At 42.0% G+C, this 25,286-nt stretch overlaps 1 protein-coding gene across 2 annotated transcripts in view; it reads right to left on the minus strand.

Moving 5' to 3' along the window:
• Positions 1–25,286, minus strand: part of Pex1 (peroxisomal biogenesis factor 1) — a 43,606-nt gene that overhangs the window by 7,032 nt on the left and 11,288 nt on the right. Inside the window, exons 4-19 of one of the 2 annotated variants that reach the window (XM_059257330.1) lie at positions 24,887–25,001; positions 24,022–24,788; positions 22,456–22,575; positions 19,546–19,669; positions 19,049–19,158; positions 17,836–17,918; positions 16,599–16,731; positions 12,408–12,504; positions 10,875–11,045; positions 9,091–9,245; positions 7,428–7,617; positions 6,974–7,140; positions 5,511–5,645; positions 2,948–3,012; positions 231–373; positions 49–152 (exon numbers count right to left, since the gene is read on the minus strand). In XM_059257330.1, the coding sequence (XP_059113313.1) occupies positions 49–152; positions 231–373; positions 2,948–3,012; positions 5,511–5,645; positions 6,974–7,140; positions 7,428–7,617; positions 9,091–9,245; positions 10,875–11,045; positions 12,408–12,504; positions 16,599–16,731; positions 17,836–17,918; positions 19,049–19,158; positions 19,546–19,669; positions 22,456–22,575; positions 24,022–24,788; positions 24,887–25,001 (2,679 nt within the window). The remainder of the gene's footprint in view (positions 1–48; positions 153–230; positions 374–2,947; positions 3,013–5,510; positions 5,646–6,973; positions 7,141–7,427; positions 7,618–9,090; positions 9,246–10,874; positions 11,046–12,407; positions 12,505–16,598; positions 16,732–17,835; positions 17,919–19,048; positions 19,159–19,545; positions 19,670–22,455; positions 22,576–24,021; positions 24,789–24,886; positions 25,002–25,286) is intronic. The other variant, XM_059257331.1, reaches the window with a different exon arrangement.

Raw genomic sequence — 25,286 nt, forward strand, 5'->3', positions numbered from 1 at the left:
TCTGGTCTGCTGGGTTTGGGACTATGACTATGACTATGACGTTGTCACCTGGTCTGGAGGAGGGCAGTATACACATTTATCCAGTCGGCCAGGCCGCAACAGGGCAGGATCAATCAAGTCAGGGCGACTAGTAGCAGCCAGCACATAGACACCTGAGGGGAATGAACACTTTAGAACGACCACTTAGTAACTTCTCTTTACAGGGTGTCTTTGTGTTAACAGTGACTTACCCTCCAAGCCTTCCACTCCATCTAACTGTGTCAGCAGCTGGTTAACCACTCGGTCTGTAACCCCTGTGTTGTCGTGACCTCTTCGAGGAGCAATGGATTCAAACTCATCAAAGAAAAGAATGCAGGGCTTTGCAGCCTGTGCTCTGGGAAAAAAAAGAACACAAACATGCTGCATTTCACCAGGGCTCCAGAGTTCACAAACTCTCCCCACACAGACACAGACACACACACATACACACATACATGCACACACACACACAGCTTAGACTATAATATATAACACAGCACAGGTATGTGTACATATTTATTCTAATCTTCACAACTAACCCTTAAGAAAGCACGGTAAATGCAATTATCCTTATTTTCAGGACAATAAAATTTAAACTGAGTTTTTTGTTCACAGTAGTATTACTTATTTGTATTACATTATTAATTATCTGTTAATTTCATCTATGCACACAAGGTACTTTGATCATATTTACCTCCCATCTTCTCTCTAAATTGACTCTTGAGAGCTTAAAATGTTTGTTTAGAAGTTCATGCCTCTGGATAAGTAAGAACCTAAAACCCAAATCGTAGTCAATAGGTTCTTATCGTGGCTAGCCATTTAAAAAAAAGATTTGTATTTTTTAGTGTGTGTGTGTGTGTGTGTGTGAAATTTGTGTGTGTGTGTGAAATGTGTGTGTGTGTGTGTGAAATGTGTGTGTGTGTGAAATGTGTGTGTGTGTGTGTGTGTGTGTGTGTGTGTGTGAAATGTGTGTGCATGTGTCCTCAGATACCAGAAGAGGACGTCAGATCCCTTGGAGTTGGAGTTAAAGGCATTTGCAAGTCACCCCATGTGGGTGCTCAGAACCAAGCCCAGGTTCTCTGGAAGAGCAGTGAGCTCTTGGAACCACTGGGCAATTCTGTAGCCCCACAGTGGCCATTTTTATGTGTGCTCACTGGCTTCTGCTTCTGGAAAATGCCTGTTTAATCTTTCAACCTGTTCCAAGATGGCAAGCTCATTATTTCTGCATTGTTTTGTAGGAACACTCTAAAAAACCCCCTTGTATTATTAGATACAAAATATTTAGGACTACAATATGTTCTTTGCTAATTTAACCTTTTGTCAATAGTCATGGACTTTAATAATGCCCCCTCTTATAAGGCTTTATTTCTTAAACTGCATAATAAATACATAAACCTTTACCTTCTTTTCTTTTTTTTTTTTTTTTTTTTTTTTTTTTTTTTTCCCAGACAGGGTTTCTCTGTGTAGTTTTGGAGCCTGTCCTGGAACTCACTCTGTAGCCCAGGCTGGCCTCGAACTCACAGAGATCCACCTGGCTCTGCCTCCCGAGTGCTGGGATTAAAGGTGTGCCACCACTGCCCGGCAAACGTTAACTTTATTATTTTTTTTCAAATTATATTCATATTTTACTATGTACAGTCTCTTAGTTGTATACTGTGCAACAATTACTGCTGTGGGATGTTCTGTATGGCAAATGTGTTGCTGATTAGTCAATAAATAAAACACTGATTGGCCATTGGCTAGGCAGGAAGTGTAGGCGGGACAAGGAGGAGAATAAAGCTGGGAAGCGGAAGGCTGAGTCAGAGAGACACTGCCAGCCACCAAGATGAGAAACAGCATGTGAAGATGCCGGTAAGCCATGAGCCACGTGGCAAGGTATAGATTTATAGAAATGGATTAATTTAAGATATAAGAACAGTTAGCAAGAAGCCTGCCACGGCCATACAGTTTGTAACCAATATAAGTCTCTGTGTTTACTTGGTCGGGTCTGAGAGGCTGTGGGACTGGCAGGTGAGAGAGATTTGCCCTGACCGTGGGCCAGGCAAGAAAACTCTAGCTACAAATTACAATGTGTTTTTTGGTCTTTTGGGATAGGGTTTGTCTGTGTAACAGCCTTGGCTGTCCTGGAATTCACTCTGTAGACCAGGTTGGCCTTGACTCACAGAGATCCTCCTGCCTCTGCCTTCCAAGTGCTAGGATTAAACGCATACACCACCACCGCCCAGCTGCAACAAAATTTTTAGAAGATTACAACAATGTAAAATTTTCTTTAAAATTTTTCCATGATTCTGTTACATTTGAATAATAATTTTCAACTTTAAGTATTATCTTCTGTATTAATATGTGATCTTATGTACATTCGGTAACACGAGCATTAATGAAACTGGATATAGGGTGTGTTGTCTTCTAAGAGATATATATGTTAGGAACTGGGAGAAAAAAGAACTTAGAACTTAAAAGAAAAGGAGTATATAAGGAATAATTATTTGCTTCATATAAGAATCTAATCTGAAAGAAAAATGTGGTGATACACACTTCCAATCCCAGGATTAGGAGACTGAGGCAGAAGGACCATGAGTTCAAGGCTAGTCTGTCCTACATAGTGAGATCTGGTCTTGAAAGAAAGAAAGGAAGAAAGGAAAGGAAGGAAGGACAGACGGACAGATGGACTAGTCTGATCTTTCTTTGAACAAGTACTTATGATTCTACTTTTAGGAATATTACTATTGTAAATAAAAATAATCTCCAAAATTTAATATTGGAGATACGTATTTTAGGTAGTATTTGCTGAAATAACACCCTTGTCATTTGCTTTGTTAGTAATTCACATAAACCACAGGTTTGAAATACCAGTTCTTCAAAAACTAAGGCCCAGACCAAGATTAATAAACGATAACAGCCAGTTACTTCAAACATTCATACAAACCACCTCATGAAAACATCTCGAACAGCTTGTTCACTTGCTCCAATATATTTGCTGAGTAACTCTGGTCCCTAGAAGGTAAAAGAAAATCAGGCTGAGATGAAACTAATTAAAAACAAACACAACTTTGGGTTTGGATTAAGCATAATGAGTTACAGAACGTTTAAGGTTGAATGTGTCTCACAATGAACTGTGCTGGGGTAAAGAGTCACAACGGCTCCCTGCCCTCGGCTTCCTCTGCCTAGAACATTGTCCTAGGTGTTCTTGTGGCCTGTGGCATTATTTCCTTTAGGTCTTTGTCAACATGTCTCTCTCTCTTCTTGAGCTTCGCCTGACAACACTGTGTGTGACCAGCTACTCCATGCTCCTTACTGCCCAGCAGTGGCTTTTATGTGGGCTGTCTAGTTAGTGTGTCTTTCCACTAGTAGAAAGTAAAGGTCAAACACCAAGTTCTGACCCCTGCTGAGTCTCTATTGCCCAAACAGTGCAGTTAGCTAAGCACTGGATGTGTTCAGTGAAGTATTGCATGGCTCAAAAGGGACAAACTCCATCGAGCAAATCCGTGGGAGCCTCCTAAACTGTACAGAGATATAATTCACTCTATTTGGCATCTTCAGTTACTGAAGTCAATTTGTCTATATAGGAGGCGAAAAATAAAATTTCTTTCCTGAAAGTCAGCTGCAAAAACTTTCAAAACAAATGTTATTACATATAGCAAATTTGATAATGAGTCATCTTTCCTTAAAATAGGATCACCTTTAAAACTGAGTAGGTTTAAAAAATAAAAACAAAACCGTACCTGCCAAAGATCTTCCTAATGGAACAATATATGTGGACAAGCATTAATCTAAAAACACTTAGGAAGGCAGTGCCAAAGCTCTTCCTCATGGAACAACATGTGTGGACAAGCATTAATCTAAAAACACTCAGGAAGGCAGTGCCAAAGCTCTTCCTCATGGAACAACATGTGTGGACAAGCATTAATCTAAAAACACTCAGGAAGGCAGCGGGGCTGGAAGAGATCCAGAAGAGAGGAAGACAGCTGGCTGAAGTTTCCACCTTCTCCTTCCTTACCACTGTTAGCACCACCACTGCCTGTCTGCCCGGTTCAAACAGAAGCATGACCCAGCGGGACAGGCAAACCCAATTCCAAATTACCAACCTGGATTTCAGGTTCTGAGTCAGTTTTGAGTATGACTACAATAGAAGTGATTTGCTTCAGAATCAATCAGTCTTTAGTAAACTGCTAACGCTGAGGTCTTGAGACTAAGTCTAAGGACATGATGGTAGGCTAGAGGCAGACTGTGAGCATCACCCCGGCTGACCTTTGTTAGTGCGCTTGCTTTATATTTAAAAACTCTGTGGACTTCGTGTGCACTAGGGAGGGGAAAAGGCAGTCAGCTGCCCTCTACTCTCATAGGTCTCGTCTCCCTTAAGTACAATTTGCTTCTCCTTGTAATATTTACATAAATTCTATTCACAGATGGTGATCTGCCTTACGCAAGAACATAAAAGCCACTCAGAAAGAGAGGTGGATCAGCACTCAGTTCCTTACAGCTATAAACCAATAAGTGCATCGCTCTTCTCTCCCAGCTTTCCAAACAGGAGATTAATCCACAATCATGAAACATAATTGGAATTGGCAAGGTCGGCTGTGGTGGGAGAAAAAAATATGGTGGTTGCTGAGTAAGTTAAGCAGGAATCACCCTGAGACTCATTACATACCAAAAGGAATGAGAACATACGTCTATAGAAAACTTGCCATGGATGTTAAGAACAACAGCATCCATAAAAGCCTGGTAGATAGAATACTGCAGAGGTAGCTCAGAGGGTACAAGCCACCACGCCTGGCAACTTGAGTTTGTCCATGGAACCACATGGTGCCACGAGAGAACCAGTTCCTACAGGCTGTCCCTGACATGCTCACCTGGCACATGTGAGCCCACATAGACACAAAATTAATAATTGAATGTTAAAATATGTGCGTTAGAGCCTGATGGCAGAAACAACGCAGAGTTTACCAGTGATAATCAGTGTGTAAGCAAAATGTGGTACAGGTAAGCAATGGGACGTAAGCCAGCCACAGAAAGGATTAAGGTATCAATGCACGTGACAACTTGAAGCATACTAAGTGAAGGAAGCTGGACACAAAAAAATCACATATTACCTGATTTTTTGCATACAAAATATTAAGAACAGGCAAATACATAGACACAGAAATAACATTGATGGCTGCTAAGGACTGAGAGGTCTTGGGAACAGAATGAAACAGCTTTGAAAATAGGAGGCTGTAGGCTCCCAGTTCTGTGAGTACAAAACAATGCCAACGAATTTTGCACTTTCAAAGGGCTAACTGAATGTTGTGTTTGCCTCAATTAAAAAGACAAAGAAGGGCCAGGCGGTGGTGACACATGCCTTTAATCCCAGCACTCAGAAGGCAGAGGCAGGAGGCTCTCTGTGAGTTCAAGTACAGCCTGGTCTACAGAGCAAGCCCCAGGACAGCCAGGACTACACAGAGAAACAGTCTGGAAAAACAACAGCAAGACAAGGCAGGCAAGTGCACACATACCTTGACACTAATGAAATTCATTCCGCTCTCTCTTGCAACCACCCCAGCAAGTAACGTTTTTCCTGTCCCTGGGGGACCATAAAGCAATATTCCAGTCCTCTGTCGTATGGGCAAATTTGCAAACAATTCCGGGTACTGAAAAATATTAAAATATGACAGAGAGCAGAAATCTAAACAAAGACTGAAGAGCATATACAGAAAGTATTTGGATGGTAATAACTGCTACCTCCTTTATTAATAATAACACAAGAGCAGGGAAGGAAAGTTCTATGGGAAATAATCAACGACGTCCATGGAGTGCATCCATATAAAGTGTCTGTCAGGGCATTACACCTCCTTCCACTTTGCTGAAGACTGTAACCAGGGCTGTGACTGAGCCAGGCAAGGCACAACCACTGAGCTACTGGACTAAACCACGCTTTCTTCCTAAAGTGTAAGAAAAGTACTGTGTTAGGAAAACCAAGGCCAAAGGCACAGTCTTCCAACCAGCAGAGAGCACTTGCGTGGTTAAACTGTGATAGCTGTGTGCATTCAGGTACTGAGTCAAAGAGATAACAGAGAAGCACAAGTCATGATTATAGATGGCAACGTCTCTCAAGAGTTCCCTGCTAAACAAGTGATTAGCTACAATAAGCAAGCCTATGTGAGTTCATCTTCTGACAAAATTCCAACCTCCACTTCTTTACTAACTGTAGAGGCCTCAGGGTCAGCAGTCACGCACACGGTCTCCATACACTTGGATATTAATATCTGCGGCCCAAACTCAGCAGTTGAGGTCATGATGCTGCTGGTTAGTAAGTCTGTGCCCATTTCTTCTCCCGTAGACTTAAATCTATGGTTCTGTGCTGTACTCAACACACCCCAGGCCCTGACAACAACCCTTCCCAAGAGTTGCAGCTACATGCAACCCCAAATCTTTACTTAATTCTTTACTGTGCATGAGTCCTCTACCTCACACAACCATCCCCACTTCTCAGGCCTCTGATTTAACACACTACACCCTAGACTCTATTCCTCCTTTATCTTGCCATCTACCTAGTTTATGCTGCCAGTCGACTCTGCCTTCCTAGGACTAATACCCAGAGTCCAAAAGTCTGCCTAATCCACCTGGTGTCTGGGGAGCAGAGACCTCTACATCCTGCACCATTGCTGTCTGCTCTGTTGAAATCCCAGCAGATGGTTCACCATGCTTTAGCAAACCCGAGTGACTTACGCAAAACAGAATTAAGATACTCACATCAAAATGGATTTGTGTTACAGGCAGAGAAAATATCAAGTAGTTAGAAAAACCCATTTCTTTGGTAACTCAGTAAATCCTTGTCAATCGAAGGGAAAGTGTATAAGCTAACAAATAAAGCCATAGCCAGTGGGTCAGGTTTCTTCTGGCTATTAGGACTTGGGGTGTGTGTGTGTGTGTGTGTGTGTGTGTGTGTGTGTGTGTGTGTGTGTATATTTGACCTTACCTTGGCTGGTAACTGGATAGTATCCATGAGTATCTGCCGAACGTCATGTAATCCACCAATCTTGTCCCAGCCCAGGTCTCTAGGTTTATGCAGGTTGACATTTCTCAGAGAAGCAGGAAGAAACCCATGGAGAGCCTTTTGGAAGTCTGATGTTGTTAAAGTCAATTCTGTTCAAAACAAGAAAAAAAAAATTTTTTTTTTTTTTAATTTTTAGCTCTCACTAGGTAGCGCTGGCTAGCCTCAAACTCAGAGATCAGTTTGCCTCTGCCTCCTACGTGATGGGATTAAAGACATGCATCTCCAAGCCCAATTCATTTTTAAAATATGCTGTAATACTGGCTGGAAATGCCAGATTTCTACTCAAATACCTTATGAAGCAGAAGCATGTAATTCTTGCTCTGCTATGCCCACATTCCCACAACAGAAAGAAGTTTGGGGTTTGGGGTACAGATACCTTCCCTGGTGGAGATGTGCTGACGAGAGAGGCGAGAGTGTATGGCTCTGTCCACGAGGACAGTCAAGTCTCTAGCCACAAACCCTTGGGTTTCTTTAGCTATCCACTGCAGGTCCAAGTCAGGGGACTTGTTTATACCGCAGCCCAGTTTATTTTTCACGACGTTATACAGAATCTCAAATCTTTGTTCCTTGGGAAAAAACCACAAAATTCAGATTATTAATTTTCCAATGGTACATTTCACCAGTTATATGTCACCTAGCAATGGGAATATGACCCGAGAAATGCCTCACCAGGCAATTTCATCGGTATGTAAACATCACGGAGTGCAGTTACAGAAACTGAGATGGTACAGACTGCCAAACCCCCACACTACATGGTTCAGCCTGCTGTTGTGCCCCAAGCACTCTGGCAGGTAATTCTGTCACTCCGAGCATGTGCAGCTCCTGGCTGCCTGAACATGTACTCCCACACCCACCGGATGTGAGCAAGAGGCCTCTAATTGTTAAGCCGAAGCTAACAGTAATTAGATGTCAGGGTTGGTTCCAGCCTTTCCCTTCAAAATCATAAGCAACTCTTTGCTCTGCCATGATCCTACCGGAGGCTGTACTTCTGTGTATGGTCTAAAATTAGACTTCAAGCAGAAATTCCTCAGTAAATTGTCTAAAAACACACTGATACAAGATTGCCACTTCTTTCTCCAATAAGGAGCATTTTAGGTAACATCTGGCTCTTAAGAGGTTTTTTTTTTTGTTTGGTTTTTGTTATAACATTTTAGAAATGTAGGTAAGTCTGTTGTGCATTTTCTTAATTACTGATTGATGGGGAGGCCCCAGCCCTTGGTGGGTGGTGCCATCCCTGGGCTGGTAGTCCTGGGTTCTATAAGAAAGCAGGCTGAGTAAGCCACAGAAGCAAGCCAGCAAGCAGCACCCTCCATGGCCTCTGCATCAGCTCCTGCCTGCAGGATCCTGCCCTGTTTGAATTCCTGCCCTCACTACTTTTGACAATGAACTGTCATATGAAACTGTGAGCAAAATAAACCTTTTCCTCTTCAAGTTGCTTTTGGTCATGGTGTTTCATCACAGCAATGGTTACCCTAACTCAGACAACCAATATCACTATTTTTTCTTTGCTTTTTTGGTGCTGAGGACTGAACCCAGGGTTCTTGCACATGCTAGGCAAGCTCTTCACCACTGTGAGTTCTTTACCACAGAGCTCAGCCCTCTGTGACACAGAATAACAGGTAAATACTTCTGCTTTTCAATAACAGTTAAATGGCAAAGAGTCTGAACATTTAGAATAGACACTGGGCGAGAATCTTAAGATTCTTAAATGTCTCCAGTGTCTACCAGCCTGAGCACATGTCCTCTGCTCATGGTCACTACATGCTTGGTGAGCATAAGGTCCAAAGTGGGCAGGGATGGTTCATCAAATGAAAAGATGTCTACATTTCATTTCATCCTCATTCAAAAGAAATACTGACTTCAAGAAAGCCATTTCCTTAGCAAGTACGAAACATTTCAGATGAGTATACTCTGTGCTCACAAAATGCACATGTTGCTCTTAAATATATGCACAATCTCCTAGAAGCAGTAACTTTGAAAACAAAAGCAATTTCTAAGAAAAGAACACAGCTCAATAACCTTTGTAAGTCTCAGATTACCTGATTAGGAGGTTGAATGTTCTGGACACACTGAAATGTGTGAATTCCTTGAGCAGAAACAAGTGAAGGATGTAGGGAATGTTGGAATTGGCTCGTGGCGATGAGTGCAATCAAACTTCCCATAGAAACAAACTCCTTGATTATATCGTTCAAAGCTAGAATGAAGTAATACAACATAAAGTTCAGGGGAAAAAAACATGAACATTCAAAGCTGTATATTCACTAATAACGTAATGTTAAGATGAAACAGCTCCTTCACGTTTTTAAAAGCATTAATTCTACCCATTCAGTGATCTATCTGTTGAATCAAATGGGAGTGTAGGAGGTTCTGTAAACTCAGGACATGTCTACTGAGGTTCTGTACTCCCCGATCTTATAAAGTAAATGAATCAGAAATACAAAGGCATCTCAGAAATGAATATTCTAGAAGGATAATTAGTGTCCATACTATATCATGGTTATTTAGCAGAACAGGCATAGTGTTTCTAACACTTCCTGGATAATTCAAGGCTTGGCGATGTTTGTCTGAGGAGATGTGAACTAAAATAAGCATTAATAACATATCTCTGAGTCCCGATCCAGAGATCTGCAGCCTTCCTGCATAGAGACTAACAGAGGGCATTTGGAGCTTGTATACGGCACTTCCTTACACACGAGACTAACAGAGCGGTGTCTAGGAGCTTGTATACGGCACTTGCTCACACACGAGACTAACAGCGGTGTCTAGGTGTCAACAGGTGTCTACAGGAGACACAGAACTCACACTTTGAGAGCAACCCTACTTAATCCACTGCCAGCCACTCCTGTCTGTGTTTTGTGCTGGCTTCAGCTCTGCAGAACCATGAGGCAATGCCATCAACCCCTGCAGCCCTCCCTGCCCACCAGGTCTCCTGTCACACTCTAAGCTACAATGAATGGTGCACTCCTCAAGGTTCTGAAATCTCTTGCACCTCAGCACCTTTCCCTGTGAACTACACTTCCTTTGCTGCTTGTTAATTTTCACCTTTCCATTAAAACGCAGTTACCAAGATGCCGTGGCTTACCTCACTCTCCCTTTGGGTTAGATGTTCACACAACACACTACACACTCTTCCAGGAGAGTCATCTTGCCACCTTCTAGTCAGTTAACCTGGCCCAATTACTTGTCTCTGTCACTTTCTATTTGCTGACTTATAAAATCAGGAGATTCCCACGTGTACACCCAAGGCAAGCCTTCTTCCAGAAACTACACTCTGTACAGCAGCCACCATTAGTAGCACTGTTCTGCACTGAAATTGCTTCCTCTGCTCCCCCGACTTTGAGAAGGCTGAATAAAGAAAGTATTCAACAAGCATCTGTTAAAGAAACAGAAGCGAGAGGGACCGCCAGCCATGAAGTCGCAGGGTTTTCACTGCTCTGGCTCTGCCATTTCCTGATACAGAGATGGAGAATGCTACCAGGACCCAAAGAACACACAACGAGCATACACCTTAGTTCCTCAAGATGGCAGCTTTAGGGCCAGTGAGATGGCTCTGCAGCTGGTCACGTGCCACCGAGCCTGACGACCTTACTTCACTCTCCAAGACCCACGTGGAGGAAGGAGAGACTCCTGAGAACTGTCCTCTGACCTCCACATGTACACGTGGGCACATGGGTGCCACCCCAACAAATGCACAAGTGAGAAATAAATAAAACTAATAAAAATGTGAAAAAAAAAAAAAAAAGATTTACCATTAAAATGAGAACCTGACTGACAGGTGAAAAGCTCCTAACCGGGAGGGGACGCATTAGCATTACCACATTACCATGTGCGAGGCGCTGGCTCTGCACGGCTTCAGGGCTGTGCTCCTGTCCTGGGGCAGTGGGCGGGCCGGCAATGAGGTCCAGGTCGTCCAGCAGAATGACAGATGGCTGCCTCCAGGCCGCCTCTGAGAAAGCCAGCTCCAGGGCTTTCTGTATGCTTTCTAGCCTTTTTCCTACACACACAGAAGACACGATGTCAGTGTTATTCCACGGACCGGAAGTTCAGGTTCCTCTGAAAGGAACAGAAGAACTCAATATCAGTTTATCTACAAAAATTAAACCCGTGTTTTACTACCATACCAATCAAAAACTTGATAAACATCGACACATTCAACTCGTAAGTCTCCAAGGACTCAACGTGCCAACGTGTATCACAAGGGAGGGGATGTGCTGTCCTGACCTTTGGCTGCGTGCACTGTCTCAGTCCAGAGTCCAGGTGGCTGACAGTCGTGAGACACACAGGACACAGAAAACACAAACCAGAGTAAGGGCTCAGGAGCGGAGTCACACCCTAGCAGTTGCGGGAGACCCTGGAGTTCCCAGAGGGAAGGACGCACTTGGTTTCAGGTTTGGTCCAGGTATGGGACAAAGTTAATTTCCAGAAGACAGAAAGTTTACAGGTCTACAAGCTAATGCAGAGGTTCGCTGATACTTAGTTCTAAGTTGTTTTTTTCACAGGGCTTCAAGCAGGATTAAAACCTCCTTTTAGCAAAGGAAGTATTGAGTTTTCAAAGCTATCTTTATTTTGCCTTAAAATGCATATTTTTTATTTATCTTTTGAGAATTTCATCCATCCATCCAATGTGATTTTTTATTTTCTTATTATGCACTAGGTAAAAAACATGAACAGTAAAGACAAGCCAGGAGCCGGGTGTTAGTAGAAACCCAGAAAGAAGCTAATTGTCCAGAGAAACAGTTCCAACCTCTTGTTTTAATGGAACAGATAATAATGGAAATGTTAGAAATGTTTAAAAAACACGCAAGTGATACAAGGTCAATTGTAATTCTGCTCATTGTCACCCAAAGCCACCCACTTGCCCTCCCAGCCTTGAAATGTACCCGTTTCCCACAGCAATTCAAAGGTCATTACAGATTTAATAGAGTACTCTAAACACTTGGAGTGGCATTTGTTGGTATTTCCAGGAACACAGGCTACGGAACTTTCACTTTAAAAAACGGCTTCCCTCAAATTGTCAAACAGAGTCTTAAGGATTTTATCACAAACATCAAAGGCCAAAGCCTTCAAGTTTCTAAGGATTTTTTTGTTTTTCAAAACAGGGTTTCTCTGTGTAGACCTGGCTGTCTTGGAACTGGCTCTGTAGACCAGGATGGCCTTGAACTCACAGAGATCTCCTGTCTCTGCCTTCTGAGTGCTGGGGTTAAAGGTGTGAGCCACCATGCCTAGCTTCCAGATTTCTAAGGATTTTCAATAACTAAATGACACAAATAAAAGTTTAAAAGTACTGTATCTATTAATAGCACTAATAATGCAATCCTGTCTATGAAGGGGGATTTATGTTGAAGCTCATTCCTACCTCGTAAAGCTTTACAGTCGACTGTCTCCACATGGGCATCTAGTACGTCACAGGCTTCCTTACAGATGGCTTTGGCTAAGGTTGACTTCCCACTCCCCTGGAAAACAAGTGCTGCATCAGAACTCAGAACAGATCTAATTACGGAAGTAGCTCTTGTCAGTGCAGCAGCCACCGAGACGCAGCCTCATCAACTGATGCGCAGACACCGATCCAGTTGCAGTGTGGGGTTCTGTGCCACTTACTATGGCTCTTGTTTCACTCTGCTAATGAGTTAGGTACCCTGTGTTCATTACAATGCGTAGACAGAAATACACCCGTTTCTACACTTGCTAGTTAATACAACTTCTAACATTTATTTAAAACCAATTAAAAATAATACTTTATTGTTACAAGACATGACTAATATATAAATATATATATTTGAAATATATAAAATAGGCTGGGCGGTGGTGGCACACGCCTTTAATCCCAGCACTCGGGAGGCAGAGGCAGGTGTATCTCTGTGAGTTCGAGGCCAGCCTGGTCTACAAAGAGAGATCCAGGAAAGGCACAAAGCTACACAGAGAATCCCTGTCTCGAAAAACCAAAAAAAAATAAAAATAATTTTGAAATAACTAAGGCATATTTTTATTTAATTTCAATGATTTTAATGAGAAAAGTAGATTATTAATATATCTTGTACTAAGTAATTTTAATTAATACTTTCTTAATGATTTATAGCCATTACTGTGACTACCAATTAATGTGGAATACAACCTTCAGACACTTTTTTCCTGTGATGAACATGATTATATAGCATGTTTTATAAGATTAGGTCTTATCATGTTGGCCAATCTAGCCTTGAACTTAAGATCCCCCTGCCTCAGCCTTTGGAGTGGCTGGGATTACAGGCCTTGAGCATAGCCCTTGAGAGACAATTCAGTCGCCAGGATTGTCTACTTTGATATAAGAACAAAGAACACGCCACTGGCTTACAATCAATGAGCATTCAAATGCAAGCTTTGGTTCTCTCTCATTCTAAAATAGTATGCAAAGATTAAAAACAATTATACTTAGTAAAGAAAGGTGAAAAGAATGTATGTAGTCATTCCACCATAGAGCAGTTGTTTTAATGCTTTTCATTCTTCTAAGCATTCTGTATTTCTACAAATTTATAAAAACAGAACTAAGTCATTAATGAAATTTTATAATTTCATGTTTTTACTTAAGCTGTTTAGCAAGTTACTTCTTGCCCAGCAGTGGTGGTGCATGTCTTTAATCTCATCACTCCGGAGGCAGAGGCAGGTGGATCTCTGTGAGTTCCAGGCCAGCCTGGTCTACAGAGCAAATTCCAGGATAGCCAGGGCTACACAGAGAAACCTTGTCTTGAAAAAACAAAAAAATAAACAAACAAAAAACCAAAACCAACCAAACAAACAAAAGTTACTTCTCTATCCTTTATATTTACACTCCTCCCAATTTTAGCCATCATCAAGTCAGAACAAACATCCAAACAAAGACATGTTTGGTGATCTGTTAGTATGCCTTTAGAAAGAAGCACAATTATGGCATCAGAAGGCAGCACACTTCTAAGTGTCCTCTAGGCATGTCCAAATCCGCTGGGTCTTTATAGTTCTTTTATCAGTTTCTTCTTTCAATCTATTATCACTTCTTCTTGCTGTCATTTCTCTGAAGTCCAACAATGTAGTATCAGTTCAAATATTTTGTTTTGATTACTAGCAAAAACTAGCAAAATTTGACATAAGAAACCTAAAATTTGGAGTTTCTCAGCAAATAAGTACTATCATCATTATCTTTTATAGAATTAATACCACACTTAATTTGTTTGTTTGTTTGGTTTTGTTTTTTCGAGATAGGGTTTCTCTGTGTAGTCCTGGCTATCCTGGATCTTGCTCAGTAGACCAGGCTGAACTTGAACTCACAGAGATCCGCCTGCCTCTGCCTCCCTTAAAGTCGTGTGCCACCAGCCGGGCGGTGGTGGCGCACGCCTTTAATCCCAGCACTCGGGAGGCAGAGCCAGGCGGATCTCTGTGAGTTCGAGGCCAGCCTGGGCTACCAAGTGAGTTCCAGGAAAAGGCGCAAAGCTACACAGAGAAACCCTGTCTCGAAAAACAAAACAAAACAAAACAAAAAAAAAAAAAAAAAAGTCGTGTGCCACCACTGCCCAGCCCACATTTAAATTTAATGGATTTCAAAGACTAAGACAATTAGGGGTGCTGGACTGTAGACCAGATATATCATCATCACCTGCCCAGAGGGCCTTTTCTTCCAGCTCAGAGTAATTCACATTTGTAAGGAACTTCTCATGTATGTTTCCTCTCCCTTAAGTGAGGATAACCCAAAGAACAAAGATGAGAAACCAAACTTCCAACTTAAACACTAATAAGCTCGTTATAGAGATGACATGTAAACCCAAGACCTCCGTTCTACTGACTGTCCTGCTCTAGGAAGGACGTCAAAGACTGCTTCTGGAGACAGTGGGGTAAGACTTTTTAAAAATAAGTATTCTACCATGATGATGTGGTCATTTAAAAAATGCCAAAGAGGGGCTGGAGAGATGGCTCAGTGGGTTCAATGGTTAAGAGCTGCTCTTCCAGAGGTCCTGAGTTCAAGTCCCAGCATCCACATGGTGGCTCACAACCATCTGTAATGGGATCTCGTGCCCTCTTCTGGCATACAGGTATACATGCAGATAGAGCATCATGTTCATAAAATAAATCTTTTAAAAAATGACAAAGAATGGTTTCTTTGTTTAAGTAAGATAGGAGAAAGAAACTGGACTAGCAATAAGAAACAGTTATTAAATGGCATGAAGAGAAATGAAGAAACTTTAAATTTCTATAATTATAAAAGCAATATGACTAACCAAGACCACACTGTGTTTTTGTTTGTTTTTAAAAGATTGAGTGTATTTTTTAAGATTATGTGAAAGACCGATTTTTTAAGTGTGTGTGTGTGTGTGTGTGTGTGTGTAATGTACACATGAGTGCAGGTGCCTGAGGAGATTGGAAGAGAGTACTGCATCATCTGGAGCTGGAGTCACAGGTGATTGTGAGCGACCCAATGTGGGTGCTGGAACCCAGCTCCAGCCCTCTGCAAAAGCAGTAAGCACTTTTAACCAATGAAACATCTCTCCAATGCCCAACACACCAGTCTTTGGGCACAGGAAGTAACACAGCATTGGTAGAGAATAAGACAGTAAGCCTCTTTAAGAGGTCAGGGATCTCAACCAGGACAGTAAAAAGTTAAAAAGAGAAGACACATCCCTGGTGTCAGGAAACAGGGTAGTACAACAGAACCTGCAGGAACCTGGAATCAAAGGATAATAAGCAAATAACTTTATGGTCACGAATTTGACATCGTAGAAGAACTGGACCAAACCTCTAAAAACCATCAAGTGCTTGTCAGTCAAGATGAAGCGGCCTGCCTAAGCAGTCCTGCAACCACTAAGAATATGTCATTTAAAGGCTCTGCACTAAGGACTCCCCAGGTGGGATGGGTTTGCTGCAGATTTACCAAGCATTTAAAGAATGACTGAAAGTAGCCGGGCGGTGGTGGTGCACGCCTTTAATCCCAGCACTCAGGAGGCAGAGCGAGGCGGATCTCTGTAAGTTCAAGGCTAGCCTGGGCTACCAAGTGAGCTCCAGGAAAGGCACAAAAGCTACACAGAGAAACCCTGTCATGAAAAACCAAAAAAAAAAAAAAATAAAAAAAAAAATAAAGAATGACTGAAAGTCACCTTACAGTTCCTTCCCCACAACACTTGACAGATCATCATGAGCCTGTAATACACTGAGAGCAAAACCACACAAAGGCAGGACAGAGGCAGGCACTGTAGACGAGTGTCTCCCATAAATGCAGATTAAAAAATTAAACAAAATGACAGCAAGCACCAATCACCACAGCCAAGTGGGATTTTTTCAGAAAATATCAATACTATCAACAGCCTCATCAATATCCTAGACACCAAAAATCATATAATCTTATCAATTGATATAGAAAATGGTACAGAGGGTCTAAGAATTCATGATGACTTCCCTCATACCTAACAGGCATACAAAAATATTAATGAATGTATGATTGCTTTCCCTATAATGTATTAGAAGCTCTTCAAAATACATAAGCAAAATCCAAAGAGATAAGAGTGAAAGGCTACTAGCTCGTGAAAAGGAGCACATTTGAACCGAATACCTTTCCTCCAGTGATCAAAAGAGCGCCGTTCCTAAGTCCTGCGACGAGGGCCATCAGCTGCCGAGACAAAGGGCGTCCCAGAAGGCTGTGAGTGATGTGCTCCATGGCGGATATACCTAAGGAATTCACTCCGCTGCAAAACACAAAAATTCTTATGTAACAAAGCCCAAAGCAGCTATAAAGTAAGACCTAGCTATAAAAGGCTGATGCTCTCCTTCCTGGGCAAGCTAGCGATGTTTAAGGGGTAAAGTCTTAGAAGTTCTCCTGCACTTACAAGAACATACTGTAGCTTATGTGCAGCTTTTAAACATTAGTCTAACATCTAAAGCATTTTGGTAACCAGTTTTGTTCTAAAAGTCACTTATTGGATCTGCTAACACACCTAAACACTCCCACCCCCCAATTTTAGTTCGGTCATCAATATTATCATAAACAGGTGCTTCAGCAGGGCTTATTGGGATAGTCAAAACCTTGGCTCCTCTTAAATTTCCCTTTGAAATCTAGCTTCTACCTGTCATACAAACATTGAACCTAACACTATTTCTTGATCTCTACCATGATTTTATTCATGAAAACAGAAATGGAACAAAACCTTCTGAGAGTGGGATCCAAAGAGATTTTACTTCATAGTAATGCACACTGTTGCATCTAATCTTCTTAAAGGTTTCATTTTTTCTCACTAAAATGGTAGAAAATTAAATTGCTCCTGCACCTAGTATAAGCACATGAATTCTCACGCTAACACTTCTATGGCTGCCACTCTTAGCACATAAATAAAGAAACCAAGACAGCTTCTTTTTCAGATTTTTTTTTCTGAAAAGAAGAGAAAATATTTAAAAATCCTAATTATTACAATAAAACAGTGAAGGAATAACTTAATTTGAAATATTTTTTACCACTCAACCAATGTTTTAGATTTAGCTATTAAAAGGCTTTTATTGTTTTGATAACTACTGTTTTGGTCAAGTACATGGTCAGTTAGGTGGTATTTGGTTAACTTTTTTTCTCACAAGTCAATTCTCGAAATAGGATCTCTAATAAAACTAGCTACCTAGAGAGACAAGGCACATTTCTAACCTATGTGTGAGGACAGAAATAATCCTTGAAAACTATCTTCCAATGCATTAGAAAGACTTTCCACTGGAATCCCTGGTCACTGTCCCACGTGCACATAGAAGCCTGCCAGAGAGAATCCAAAGCAGTCTGTAAACATACTAATTCGGCCGTAACCTCTTACCCCAGAGAGTTCAGCTTTAAAAAGGGAAGAAGAAAGTCAATATCCTCACTGTTTTCTTCTCTTATCATAGGCTCTAGAAGGACCTACAGCAGCAAGGAGAAGCCAGTTTTACATTTCAAAGTTAGGTCTTTTGCTTGTTTCCTGAGTCCCAGAAGAAAGAATCACCAACTGTTACAAAGTGCATGCTGTCCCCAAGACTGTGGCCTGAAATCCCCAACACAGCACTCACACGTGGACCACAGGTAGTTATGGACAGCAGCAGGAAGACTGGAGCCGTCTGATGACAGAGTTCTGTCACTGTGTCATAATTAAATCCCCACAGATCTGACATTTGCTCCTTTCTGATGGGTTTTCCCTCAATCACATTTCAAAGATGAAGAAACTGTGGCTAATTCCAAACCACTGAAATTCTGAACGACTGGCCCAGCTTCAGTTCCACGGCAGCAAATAGAACTAGACACAATATCCTAAAACCTTGCGTACTTAGTTGCTTCAGGAAGAAAAGTAAGGTGCTATTTGTAAAGAGTGGAGAGTTTTAACAATTGTCAAAATATAACAAAATGGCAGGTAAAAACATGAATTTTAAAAAATTTAAATTATTATTTGTGTACATGTGGGTGTGTACACCTCAACAAGGAGGTTGCTTATGTACCACAGTGCACATGTGGAGGTCAGAGGACAACTTTGGTGTATGGGGTGTGTGTGTGTGTGTGTGTGTGTGCGCACTACAATGAGGCGGCGGCTCACGTGCACACGTGGAGGTCAGAGGACAATGTCGGTGGAACTGGCTCTCTCTTCCACCGTTTACGTGGCTCCCTGGGACTGAACTCGGGTCACCAGGCTTGCATGCAAACACCTTAACCCACTAAGCCTTCGCACTGGCCCCAAAATATGAACTTTTAAAATCAGTCCTCTAAAACTAAATCTTCATCTGTTTAATACACAGAACTTCAAATCATGACCCATTTACCAGTTTACACAATCAACAGTAATTCTGAAACTTAATTGTGCTTAACCAATGTTTACATTTAGGATAAATCAATATTTTATTTAGATAAATTATAGAGCAAAATATTTAAAATCAAGTTATTCCTTACTCTTCTCATGGGGTTTCTAATGCAGTTCTGGATATAAGCTTCCAGACAGAAACTCATACTTGATTAGTCACAGATGACAAATATTGCTTTATTACATATCAATAGGATGTAATTACTTGTACTGAGATCTTCTGCAGCAGAATGGCACTCAACACAAAGACAGTCTTTCCTTTTTCCTTTTCTTTTTCCTGAGAATGAACTATACTCAGAGAGAACTCTTTCAACCCTATGAAGAAGAAAGTGATAAATGGAGAGTTAGAACTGAAACCAAGAGGAAATAATTTTATTTGAAATATCAAACGTATTTAAATTAAAGACATTCTTTAACACTGTTATGTTTCACTGTTCAAATGTGACGTAAGTTGGAAAAACAATTAAAATTCTTTTTCAAGCTAGCCAGGTATGGTGGCACACACCTTTAATTCCAGCACTTGGGAGGCAGAGGCAGGCAGATCTCTGTGTGTTCGAGGCCAGCCTGGTCTACATAGTGAGTTCCAGGATAGCCAGAGCTACAGAGAGAAACCTTGTCTTGAAAAACCAAATCAAAACAAAACAAAAAATTTAGATGTTATAATTATTTCAACAGGAAAAACAAAATAACGCTTTTACCCACCATCTTTAATTCCCAGCTTAATACATTCTTCCTTTGAGACTACCAAAGGAAGCATGGTGGTAGCACACTGCTGTAGCCATGACGAGAACACGGTTTTTACATCTTCTTCCCTCACATCTGTAGGCTGCCAGAGAAAAGGACAGAAGAGTGAGCAAGTACCACAGCCTAGCCTTACTAAATGAGTACAGTGTTAATTGTTCAAAGGTTAATATAAATTATAAGAAAACCATTGCTAATTTTTAAAGTTTTTAAATTAAAATTCAGTTAATTTAAAAATTAAAAACTCATCTGGCAATAATTGACATTCAATAATATTACTAGAAAAATAAAAATTCATATGGGATTGGGATGATAGTTTTCAAGCATGAGTACCTGAGGGTGGTGGCGCATGCCTTTAATCCCAGCTCTTGAGAGGCAGAGGCAGGTGGATCTCTGTGAGTTTGAGGCCAGCCTGGTCTACAGAGTGAGTTCCAGGACAGCCAGGGCTAAACAGAGAAACCCTGCCTCAAGAAACAAAAAAAATCAAAACAAACAAAAAGTCCAGGTGTGATAACCCATGGCTGTAGTCCCAGCTCTGCGGTGAGGAGACAGGTGGATTCCTAGGGCCCCAGGCTGGCTAGTGAGCAGAGTGTGCTTGCCACATGGCGGGCCAATGAGAGACCACGATTCAAAAAACCAAGTGGATGGTACTTAGGGACTGAGAGCAGAGGCTATCCTCTGGCTTCTACGTGCCACGCACACACACCTGTGAGCCCACATACACACACACACACACAAAATGACTATTTTCCCAGCTGAGTCAATCTTTACTCTCCCATTTCTCAAACAGGTCTATTTCTGTTCTTTCTCTTTGTGTCGTTCACACCTGCTGGCCAAACTCAGTTTAGAACCCGATCACTACCAACAGGAGGCTAACTGAGAAAGGACACCATCTTCTCATGCAGCCTAGGCTGGCCTTGAACTCTCTGTGGAGCTGAAGGTGAACTTGAACTTCTGAACCTCCTGCCTCCATCACCCAGGTGCTGGTACTAACAGGTATGCATCCCCATTCCTGATTATGTGTCTGAGGATCAGACCCAGACTTCATGCATGCTAGACAAACACTACCCAATTGAGCTACACCCCAACTTCAAAATATCAATTAAAAAAAAAAAAGACAGAGCCCAGCATGGTGGCGCACACCTTTAATCCTAGCACTCGGGAGGCAGAGAAAGGCAGATCTACGTGAATTTGAGGCCAGCCTGGTCTACAGAGTGAGTTGCTGGATGGCTGTTACACAGAGAAACCCTGTCTTGAAAAACCTAAAAAGAAGACAGAATACTCATATTTGCATGGATACATCTATATTTGCTTATTAACAATTTCTTTGCTTCTTAAATTAAGCATGTTATTGGCCCACACAGTCTCACGTCTAGGTATACACCCAAGGGACAGAAAACAGAGAATCAGATAGATACTTGTACTTCACTGATCCCTGCAGCATTAATCACAAGAGCCAATGAGTAGAAACCATCTAAATGTCCATGAATACCTGGATGGATAAACAAATATGTGTATGTGTTGTAGAATATTGTTTTACCTGGGCAAAGATGCGTCCCATCTGTTTATGCTGCACTTGTTCAATTATGTAAAGATGTGTCCCATCTGTTTGTGCTGCACTTGTTCGTAAAGACGCGTCACATCTGTTTATGTTGCACTTGTTCAATTATGTAAAGATGTGTTGCATTTGTTTATGCTGCACTTGTTCAATTATGTAAAGATGCGTCACATCTGTTTGTGCTGCACTTGTTCAATTATGTAAAGATGTGTTGCTGTTTTACCTTGCCTGCCTAAGGCACCTGACTGGTCTAATAAAGAGCTGAATGGCCAGCAGCTGGGCAGAGAAAGGATAGGTGGGGCTGGAAAGCAGAGAGAATAAACAGGAGGAGACATCTAGGCTCAGAGAGAAGAGAAGGGAAGAATGAAAGAAGGAGGAGAGAACGAGGGACATGCCCAGGGCAAGAAGCCAGGCAGACACAGAGAAGCAGCAAAAGTAAGATACACAGAAGCAAGAAAGATCATAATCCCTGAGGCAAAAGGCAGATAGATAAACAGGTTAATTTAAATTAAAAGAGCTAGCCGGAAATGTGCCTAAGCTAGGCTGAGCATTCAAAACTAGTAAGTCTCTGTGTCGTGATCTGGGAGCTGGTTGGTATTGGTGAAATTAAGGCCACTCCATGTAGTTAAAAGGGAGGTTTATTTTGTGGGGTAACTTACAAGCGAAGGGATAGGCGTCCAGGGTCCAGGAACCAAGAGAGCCCCCACATCCGGATTTCGGGTCTTCAGGGTCCTCTCTCGGCCCGCCATGTAGGCGTGACAGTTACCGAAGCCTCAATGGGGGTTGGAACTTCCAGATCAAAGCTGGAATGGCTACCCACTACAGGTTGGTGGCCCGAAAGAAAAAGCCTAGTGGTGTGTTTGTGTGTGTGTGTGTGTGTGTGTGTGTGTGTGTGTGTGTGTGTGTGTAGATAATGAAATATTATCCACTAGATTACAGAATGAAGTTCTGATGCATCCCACAATATGGAGGTACCTTGAAAACATTATGTGAAATGAAGTAAGTCAGATACACAGGACAAATGCTGTCTGACTCCATTTCTCCACAGTATCTAGAAGAAGTAACCTCACAGACAGAAGGTGGACTGCAGGTGCTCAGTGGGGGTCATTGTCTAATGGCACAGAGTGTTTGTGGTGATAGAAACACTTTGGAAATGGTCATGGATGCACAGCATTATGAATATAAGAAAATGGTTAAAATACCATGTTACATGACTTTTAACACAATAAAAAAAGGACATTCTTATTAATGAACAATGAGAAACTCTGTAACATCCATAAAAGAATTTTGATACAACATATATTTGGACTCACTAAGTTCTCTCTAGGTTGTAATTTCAGAGATCTTGGGATCTTAGGCGTGGTTTCCAGTGGAGTTATCCTGACTACTGCATGCAGCTCTATATTTAGTCTCTTTCTCAGGTCATCTGGGATCTGCAATTCAAAAATAAATAGTAAGAATATAAATATGTTCAAAGACTGATTAAAATATTTCATAGCCTAAATATTGATATTACTTCTAAGTCATCCTGCGATCATAACATAATAATTCAGAGTTGCTTTAGTCTGCTTAGCTGCTTTAACGGAAATGCCATGTCCTGGGTGGCTGACAAACAAGAGATTCATTCCTGTTTCCTAAACTGGGAAGTCTATGGTCAAGGCACTGGCAGAGCTGGTGCTGGTGAGGCTCTCCTCACGGCCATGCATGTGAGGACACTTTTACTGTGTCCTCCCCTGGCAGGAGGAGAGAAGGAGGTCGAGTGGGCATCTCTCGTAAGAACATCAGCTGCTCTCAAGGCTTCAGCCGTATAACTTAATAGTCTCACCCCATAACACCATTACCTTGTGGGAAGGATTTTGACATGTTGGTTTGGGGGAGACATAAACATCAAGACTGTAGCAATAGTTTATAACCATTTCAGAAGTGTGTGTGTGTGTGTGTGTGTGTGTGTGTGTGTGTGTGTGTGAAAGTTGAGAACCACTGAAAAAGCTGAGTAGTTCAACCTAATCACAGACAATCTGCCATGGGTACAAATTCAGTCCAAAAAGTAAAGGGTAAAATTTACCACTCCCATTAAGAAAAATATTCTAAACTTAGATTATGGGAACGATCACACAATATTACACCACTAACAACTTTTGCACACATTAAATTGTACACTTTAAATTTCATCTCACTAAAGATGTCCAAATTTTCTTTAAACATTTTTGAAGAATTGTGTGTGTGTGTTCTGCCTGTATGTGTGTCTGTATTTCACAGGCATGCCTGGTGCCATGGCAGCCAGAAGCGGGCATGGGATGCCCCGGGACTGAAGTTACAGATGGCTGTGAGCCATCACATGGGTGCTGGGAATCAAACCCGGGTCCTCTGCGAAAGCAACAAGTGTTCTTAAGCATCTCCCCAAATATTAGTAAGCACTGAAAGAGAAGGGCTGAGAGGAAAGCTGCAGGGCAGCTTCAGGTGTCGGCTTCCGGCGGGGTGGGGAAGGGGCTGGCCACTGGGGTCTGACCACGCCCCAGGGGTAAGGGCAACACCAACTGCACTTGGCATTTCTTTTCTCTTTTTGTTTTTTTGTTTTGTTTTGGGGGAGGTCACAAGGTGGGGGTGGACCTGGGAGACTGGGAAGTGAATGTGACTGGGGAAGCATTATGTGAAATTTCTAAATAATCAATAAAAATACTATGTTAAGAAAAAAAGGGAGGGGGTTGGAGGCATTGCCCCCTCCACACAGACACTTTTAGAGACTCTCTCTCTCTCATCATGTTGGTTGTAGTGTGTGTGTGTGTGTGTGTGTGTGTGTGTGTGTGTGTGTGTATTATTCTCATCTTGGGGAAGATTACGTAACAAGTTTCTCCCCAACTTTTAAACCACATACTAACCCAGACTTTCCCAAGGTGGAGAGGTTCTAGACTTTTGGTGAACTTTGTGGCATTCTTCAACTCCTCAAGTCCATTCCAGACTACCTTCAACACACAGGCCTCGCCAGCTTCCTCAGTGTGGTCTGAGCCAATCTGCTTCTGATCTGGCGACTCCGACCGGTGCTTCTCTTTTTCAGGCGACAGGGCACTCTGCTTTGTTTTGCCTTGCTGCTGTTTTGGAGAACAGACCTTAACCAGTTTTCCATAGGTCACAGTAAAGCTGGGCTCCACATCAAAATACTCTTGGTCCCATGGAAACACATGAATGGTGCCGTGTTTGTGAAACACAGAGGTAGCAGACGTGCCCTGCGCACTAGGAGGCTGAACCCGGCTTACTCTGAAAACGCCCTCTAGAGGAACAGCCTGGGACTGCATGGTTTTGAAAGCACTGATTTCCAGTGATCCCCAGGATGTCTCCTGTTTGTTGTCAGGCCCGAAAGAAAATATGCTTCCTAGCACAGTCCACCAGTATGGTCTCCACGCTGAGTCACTGGGAACGCGTGGGTCTGCTTCATTAGACCCAGCAACGGCCTCTGGGTTCATGAGAAGCTGCCTGGTTTCCAATTCTTTTGACACTTCTTTTTGTTCTTGTCCATAACTATGAAATTGTCCGGGTGCATAGCCTGGTTTTGGAAATGTGTTCTCTTTGGCCTGGCGTGTCTTTGGCTGAATGAGGAGCTCGGTGTTAGTTTCTAGTCTTCCATAAGGGGCAGCTGGCATCAGAGCAACTGGGTAGAAAACAGAGCCCATTAGTACATGTTCACTTCAGCTTCGGACTTGGTACTCTAGTATGAAAAATGACAGCACATATTACAATATCACCTACCAATTTGGATAAATATGTAAGTCTGCTGGTCAACCCAGATGGGAACAACAGCTTTAGGAAAAACTATTCGAATTTGATCCAGAAGATGCTGTTCAAGAGAAATGGCATGCAGCTCCTAGGACCAACAGAGAAAAAGGTCAAACCAGGCTGCATTCGGACCATTCCATACCTGGCATGGAAATGTCCACTCTTTCATTAAAGTGTATTGTTATGTCTAAAGCATACACGATGCTGTGGGACACATATGGCAGATCCAACATCTCAGCTACCCTCTTCTTGTTTTGTTTCTGTGTCAAGGGAAGCTAAAGCCTGCTTATTTAGAATTAACCCCAAATACGGCACGGTTGTCTCATCTGTAGTGCTCATGTTATACAGTAGATTTCTACCAAGTCATTCTTAT

This window comes from Peromyscus eremicus, chromosome 3 (genome assembly GCF_949786415.1).
Source record: "Peromyscus eremicus chromosome 3, PerEre_H2_v1, whole genome shotgun sequence".
Classification (NCBI taxonomy): Eukaryota; Metazoa; Chordata; class Mammalia; order Rodentia; family Cricetidae; genus Peromyscus; species Peromyscus eremicus.